At 33.4% G+C, this 7,891-nt stretch overlaps 1 protein-coding gene across 1 annotated transcript; it reads right to left on the bottom strand.

Annotated features, from left to right (window-relative positions):
• Window positions 1–1,156: 1,156 nt before the first annotated feature.
• On the bottom strand, window positions 1,157–3,152 carry LOTGIDRAFT_167433 (hypothetical protein; the record flags this gene model as incomplete). Its single annotated transcript, XM_009064911.1, has 2 exons — window positions 1,157–2,318; window positions 3,130–3,152. 2 exons carry the CDS (start codon window positions 3,150–3,152, stop codon window positions 1,157–1,159), a joined length of 1,185 nt encoding a protein of 394 aa, XP_009063159.1.
• Window positions 3,153–7,891: the final 4,739 nt, after the last annotated feature.

Raw genomic sequence — 7,891 nt, 5'->3', positions numbered from 1 at the left:
AGTCTTGCTAAAGTCGCAGAACACCGTCCTTGTATATGATCCTTGATCATTGGCAAAAGAAGTGCGTGAGATCTATTGGTTAATGGACAGTTAGCTCACCGTGCACAAAACCGCTTTTATAGATTAGTAAATATAATGTTTGCTTGCAGGAAGTTAAAGGCATGTCTATAAAAACATTTTTCAAAATCTAGATGTTTAGTAAAGATACAGGTCTATAGTTACTACATTCAGATGGACCACCTTTTTTTTTATAAATAGCTGTGTTGATGTTAATGAGCATATCTCTAACTCTATTCTTCAAAATACTTCATGCCAAAACCCGTAGTCGTGATACGATGGGAGTGTTAGTACTATTTGGGTGATGGAATTGTGACATCAAAAAATAAGAACTTAAATGATAATATTGTTCATAGTAAACTAAAAACAATCAGTACATAGCAGATACTATAATTCTCGCCCATCGGGCGAGTTATTTGTTCTAATTTCAGATCAGAATAAGAACAGAAGAAAACCCAATATCAAGACCCTTAATCCTAACTTCTAAATAAAGTGTCTGCTCCACACTAGGCCTGTACATTTGGGAGAATCAAACCCTCCCTTCCCCGAAATCTATTCTTCAAAATACTTCATGCCAAAACCCGTAGTCGTGATACGATGGGAGTGTTAGTACTATTTGGGTGATGGAATTGTGACATTGTGAAAGTTCGGAAAGTTGTGAATTCATAGTGTCTAGCTGTGACTGCTTTTTTTTAAGGCAGTAAGAGCTACTACAACATTGTTGACCAATTAAAGGGAGGTATTTCAGATTTGGAAATGTTTTGATCTTTTACATTAGACTTAATAAATTGACACCAATCTTTAGATCCATAGTTGTTCTGTTCGTTGATTTTATCGTTAATAATTTCATAGTATTCTATTTTGCATTTCCGAATAAGTTTAATGTATTGGTTCCTGATTAAATTGTTACCAATTTTCGTCAGATCTGACGACTTTTTTTTGCATTATTCATCCAAAGTTAATCTCTTGGTCCAATTGTTTGGGTTATTAGATTTGGTTATCCTCATCAACTCGTCTGTAAAGGACGCAATTGAAAGATCAATATTGTCCTGTCAACAATGGCATCCCATTTTGTATCCCATTTTGTACTCAGTACGTCCTAAGTTGTTCTTTTCTTCAGAGAAACACTGGTGTTGGTGTGCCCCTGGATGGTATATATTTCTCCCCCTTTAATTTTCAAATATGAAGCGTGTATACTAAAACCGCTACGTCTGCAGTAAATAAGAACATTACATTTCGATAACATCAATTGATCCACATAAGCAGCTTCTTGAGAACTACAAGCCAATGTTAAATTGAATCGCATATTATCTGGATGTATTACCATGGCGTAACTTCCAATATACCTTGCACCGTATTTAGATATAGCACTTTTTCTGACATCGAGGTCATCTGTGGCCACAAAAATCCTAGATTTTTCATGATAATTGTCATCAATAAAATCCCAAATCTTAGAGACAGCCGAAAGGGGTAATCCCTTAAAAGGGCGAGGAAAATATCCACAATGACGAATTCTTAAATGTGCACAAATTAGTTCATTCCCAGATGTTTTAGCGTCCAGATTTATTTTGCCACTGGACTCTATTTTCGATACTTGACTCGTAAGTCTTTCTGTGGGAATCATTAATCTGTTCCATGCTTCTCGAAAAATTAATGCACGATTTTTGTAATGTATGTTTTTTAAAAAATCTGGTAAAAACTTAGTATAATTCTTTACTATCTTTTCATAACTGTAACAATTGGCTTTTACATACAACACCTCTGCTGTTTCGGACTCGTTCAGGTTTAGGTTCAACAGTGTACAGTTTGCCATGTAATTAAGAGTTTTATTAGTTTTGTATTGCAATCCTTTTAATTCCTCTTCGGTGAATATCCAATTATATTCTTTGGTAGGTTGATAATAGGGTCTAATATCACATGGTGAGGTGAGCACAATTTTAAATGTCCGTTTCCACACCATAGAAAGAAAAAATGAACAAACTATTCCCCTCTGTCTGTCACCCCAACCACCACATTTATTCTTGTCATCGCACACATATACCAAATATCTTTCATTTATTTTCGTGGGGCTTGGTTCCACATTCTCTTTTTTCAGGATTTGTACCTCATTCTGTTCATTTCCATAAATAATATGTGGCTCGGTTGTTGTGCTTTCAGGATTGCGACAGGTCATTACACTGGTTAATGGTAATGAATACCATATAATTATACATAGTAATGCTACTGTAATATACCAGCGCCAGTTTCTTCTAATCATCATCCTAAAATGACAAAAAAAGTGTTGATAATATTATTCATTATAACGGGACAATAGGTCTATTAATCCGACAACTGTACCGGTACGTATAAAATTCGAAAAGCTAACACTGTATATAGTATGGGATCATTCTATCGAACAATTTTCAATTATTTAAATCTTTTTAAATGGAAATGGAATGTGGAGCGTATATTGGCATCTTCAATGTCCTTCCACAATTACTCGTAAACACTCTAGAGGGCACAATTCTTGATGGATTTTGATGAAACTTGGTGTGTGAGTGTTTGTTTAAGCACCCAAGGATGAACCCTATTGAAAGTCAGAAAAATCGGAAAATATTTGACATGATTTTATTGCAAGCTATCTTCTAATAATATTCACTGCTTCCAAAATCCAGGCTTGGCCGGTTGTATCCTGGGTGGCTCAATCAGTCTGGTTTCACCTAGGTAAAATGTGATTTGAACCCATAAAACCTTTCAAGAGGTTTCCATCCGCAGCAAATATCAAAACAAGTAGACCTCAATCAAACAATGCTTATGACATTGTCTATAGGAGGATATGTAGGTAGGGTGGCAAGAGTTCATCACTCCCACTCTTGAAAATAACGAACATGACTCCGAACCAGTTACTCTGATACTACATGTTTGCCTCAACGACCGCAACCAGTCACCAAAATACTCCTTACCCCAAACTGTTTATTCAAATTTATTCGTCACTGGTTTGTTATATGGAAAATCACTCTTGAAGTCCAGACAATCAAATGCATGATCTCTCGTTATTTACCGTTGATTTTAACTATACAGTTTCCTACTTACACAGATGAACACATCCGCGCCATTTTTTTTTTGACCAACCATATTTTAGTCTCAGGAACGGATTTTTTTTAGCTGAGCTAATCAGTAAGAGTGTTCACAGCTTACCGTCGTAATTTGAGCCTTCAAATCCATGTGTGTCCAGAATTATCCGTGTTTGAATGTTGAAATGACGACTCGTCTTTTTAAGATACTCTGTGATATAGAAAAGACATATATAGAAATTGTGAGTAGAAGTCCTAGTTTGGGATATTTTTTAGCGATTTTCGTACATTTCTGGTACTTCTGAAGAAGTGTTTGGATGTTGAAATGACGACTCGTCTTTTAAAGATACTCTGTGATATATAGAAAAGACATAATATAAAGAAATTCTTAGTTTGAAGTGTTTTTGAAGGAATAATGCGAATTTCGTACATTTCTAGTACTACTAAGGAGTATTTTCAAGACGCAAATCACCCCTCCTCCCTCCCCTCCTAAATAGTGTCCCTTTAAGGTGTATTTTATTTTTTTATAGTAAAACTGGTTTAGTTTCTAAAACCATCTATTCTATCAATAAATGATTTTTTTGATATTTTATGGAATAATTATTCTAAAATGATGCTTTGTTTATAAATTAATAAAATTATTAGATGCATTCCCTTATTTCAATTAGACCTATGGATGTATATATATATATTCGATTATTAATTTAAAGATGGGTTTCCTTAATTTTTAGAGTCAAATTAAGCAAAGTATTTGATTAATTGGTGTTTCTACTGAATTATCATGTATTCTTAATCATATCATTATTAATTAAGAGTTTTAAATGTCCATGTATGTACAGTCTGGATAAACAAAACAAAAAGAAAAACAAAACCATTTGACCTTTCTTGATCGGTCACTCATTGGAATTCTGCTGGTAATTCTCTTCTAATTTAGCTAATTGTGAATTGATAACGGACATGGGAGACAAACTGGTATTTTTTCAAGTCATTAGAACACCTCTACTTTCTATTTATATAAGTATCAGCATTTTCATTTTCATAAATGAAAATAAGGGAACCCTTCTTTAAAAGAATTTGAACTTATGTTAAGTTGTTCAGGGAATCTAACAGAAGAAACAAAAAGATGTATGTTATTAAAGAGATATTCAGGATTTGGTTGAAGGTTTACCAAATACTGGTACAACTTATCAAGAAGCCAAACAACACTATTATGAGGGGGACATATAGTTTTTGAGAGATTTAATTTTAGAGAAATAACCAGAATAAAGAAGGAACCAGAAGGGTCTATATAAAGCAATTTATAGCCAGATTGGAAAAGCAGCAAGATATTGTCAAAGAAAAATCTTCTGAGATGTCCTTCCAAATACTGAAGAGCTGCATATATTATTATTTAACATTATGAACTGTAGATATGAAAATTTTGTATCAAGAGATTTTTAACTTCCGATATTATACTGTTTTAAAAAGAAACCCCATTACCTTCCTTCAAAATGATGCAAGAAAGTTTAATCAAACAGACTATGAACATCCCCAGCCTTCTTCCAACTCTTTCATCCCACCCTGTCATGTGTAAATATGTTTAACTGTGAGTCTCATTGTGTTTGTGTCAATCTGGGAGAGGTGTATAATTAAAGCAATTATTTTATTTATATAAAACTTTGAGAGAAGACGTGCTCTCAACTGGATATGGCATCGCAATATAATATAGCAAAACAAGAGAAAGATCATGACACAGCCTAAAAAGCAACTTATTAGAATATCCTGGTTTTGTATTTTACGAAAAGTGAATGTCACTTGTACCTACATGTATCTACATTCCAGACATTAGGGTCCTTGAGACGTTTCAGCTTCACTTGTTTCATTTATTTCTTGTAACAAACCCGTTGGGGCTTTGGTGTGTGTCGCTCTCTTATTATCCTAAGACGGGGTGCAACTAAAGCGCCTTTTCATATTCAATATTCAAAATAAGAAAAGCGGTTGCTATGTAAAGTAGTTATAAATAGATAGCCATTTACCCATCTAATAAAGAATAAAAATTCTATTTCAAAGCTGTACGCGTTATGTGATAAAAATGGATCGTTGTTAAGAAAGAGTTACTCTCCTATTGCTTAAAGGTACAGCAGTGCCATTTTCGGGGGTTAATTTGAGTCTTTAATATATCTAAATAATCTTCAGAAGTACTAGAAATGTACGAAAATCACACAATTCCTTCAAAAGTATCTCAAACTAAGAATTTTACTGATTATTTCTGTATATCACAGAGTAGCCTTTAATTGACGAGTCGTCATTTTAACATCCAAACGCAGATAATTCTGGACACACATGGATTTCAGCGCTCAAATTTCGACGGTGAGCTGTGAACACTATAACTGATTAGCTCAGCTACGACTGCCCCCTTTGCCCCCTTTGGCTACACCACTGACCTCACTGACCAAAGCGCATCTTCCTACAAGAAAGTGTGTATGATCATTGGTATTGATGAGATCTTGGACATGTTCGATTTTGACGATCTTTAGATTAACGGATTTTTAGTTATTGCCCTTGACTTAGTAAAAACGCCTCAAAATTTGTTTGTGAACACTACAGAGACTTACAAGGAGTTTTTGGTCAAGTTCGATGATTTTTTCATGAACGGAATTTGAGGCAATTAGGCAACTTCTTAGAGATAATGTATTTTAAACGGAAATCAATTGTTATTTTTTACTATTCTTACATTCCTATTTCAATTTTTATATGTTTTTTATTTTAATTTTAATTTAATTCTAGGTTTTTAATATATTATTTTGACTAAACGTTAATTTTGATCTGTTTTAGTCGAATGTTTATGTATTGTTTTATTAAACATGATCTATTTTATCTATTTTATCTATTTTATCCGAATCAATTTAATTATGTATTTATATATTGCTTTATTTTAATTTGTGTATATAAATTTATATTTCGCAAGTGTCTCGTAAGCCACTTTTTGCTGGAAACAAATATGTATTATCTCTTTGTATGTTATTCGCGATGTTTGTGACACTTATTTTAATAAACTAGTTTGTTATCGAAATGTCAATTCTTTTTTTTTTTTTTTTTTTTCGAAATTTACACACCTTCCTGAGCTTAGACTACAATAGTTGCAGCAACCATTCAACATTCACGAACCTTAGATATAGGCGACGATGTGCATAAATATATTTTGGATCTTTTTTGCAAAACCGGAAGTGCCACAGTTCAATATATGCAAGAATAGTTAATCGGCTCTAGAAGTCGTATTTTTCGGTCGATTTTCTTTGGGTTTGCATTTTTGGAATCTACTGGCAAAATCTGAAAGAATAGCAGTTTCAAAATTTCAAAATTCGAAAATTTGTCGCAGACATTTTTTTTTGCCAAATTTTGCATTTTTTTTCATTTTTTTGCTTTTTGTCTGATTAATCTGAAAAAAATTGAGCAAAGACAGTTTAAGAAAGTAAACAAAATGGTACAGTAAAAATTTCAATTTCACTTCCGGTTTAAACAGGAAATCGATGTTCACTTCCGGTTGAATATCTTCCGGTGTAATTTGTATAGGACAAAAAAATTTATGCTGATAGATAGACAAAGTTATGACAAAAAAACGAAGAAAAAAGAAATCCGGAACAGACGTGAAACTTTTCAAAATTTTGGTGTCAAATGAAAGAACATAAAAATTAAGAGAGATCGCAGGAAGCCGATTTTTGAATTTCGATTTTGCTTTTTTGCAATTTGCGATTGAATTTTTTCAATATTTGATGGCGTATATCTCGTGACCTTGACCTTTGATGACCTTGACCTTTATAGGGTCAAAGGTCATTGACCTTGGCTATCATTTGATACTTTGACCTTTGACCTCCGACATGTACTTCCGGTTTTATAGCTATCCGTAAAAAGCCAAATTCGCAACTTTGGACTGCCTTAGCACGTGACCTAATTAACCTAGAGGGTTAATTTTTTCGGTTTTCTAATGTGCTTCTCATGTACTTTACTAAGATATAGAACAATTGCTTTTTTAAAGCAAAATTGAAATTCGTGATTTTTTCAAATTTGAGTTTAGTTTTACCATATTTGTGTCTTTTTGATCTTCGTGTATGTATATCTTATGACCTATTCTATGTAGAACCTTGATATTTGGAATACAACTAGACACTTTGAATATGAATTCACCTATGACAAAAAAATTGGGGTTGAATTACTAATTGTTTACATTTTGCGGCTGGGGCATAACTCGCATAGGATGCGTTTGTTCAAAAAGGGACTTTGCACACAATTACCTCATCCTTTTGGCCAGTTTGTGTTAACAGCTCAGTTGTTTCAGCTTTATAGTTCCAAAAAAGGAACGGGTTTTAACATTTGGATATTTTCATTTTTCGATTTTGACCTTTATTGACATTTGTTGACCTATATCTTTTGACCTGAATAATGTAGAATCTTGAAATTTAAACCACAACGTAACATTTGGAATATCAATTACCCTATGCAAAAAAATTAAGGTGGGCTTGGCACATCCGGGTAATATTACTCATTATTGATATTTTTGGCCAGGAGCACAACTCGCAAAGTATACGTTTGTTCAAAATGGAACTTTGCATACAATTATCTCATGAATTGAGCCACTTTGTCTTAGAAGTTCGGTTGTTTCCGCTTCTTAGTTCAAAAAAAGGAACAGGTTTTGGAAATTCAAAATTTTCAATTTTTGACCTTGACCTTTGATGACCTTGACCTTTATTGGGTCAAAGGTCACTGACATTGTCTATTAGTTTATGCTTTCATATTTGACCTCT

This window comes from Lottia gigantea (genome assembly GCF_000327385.1).
Source record: "Lottia gigantea unplaced genomic scaffold LOTGIsca_66, whole genome shotgun sequence".
In the NCBI taxonomy this organism is placed as follows: domain Eukaryota; kingdom Metazoa; phylum Mollusca; class Gastropoda; family Lottiidae; genus Lottia; species Lottia gigantea.
The sequence above is the reverse complement of the archived record's forward strand: the minus strand, read 5'-3'. Positions and strand labels throughout refer to the sequence as shown.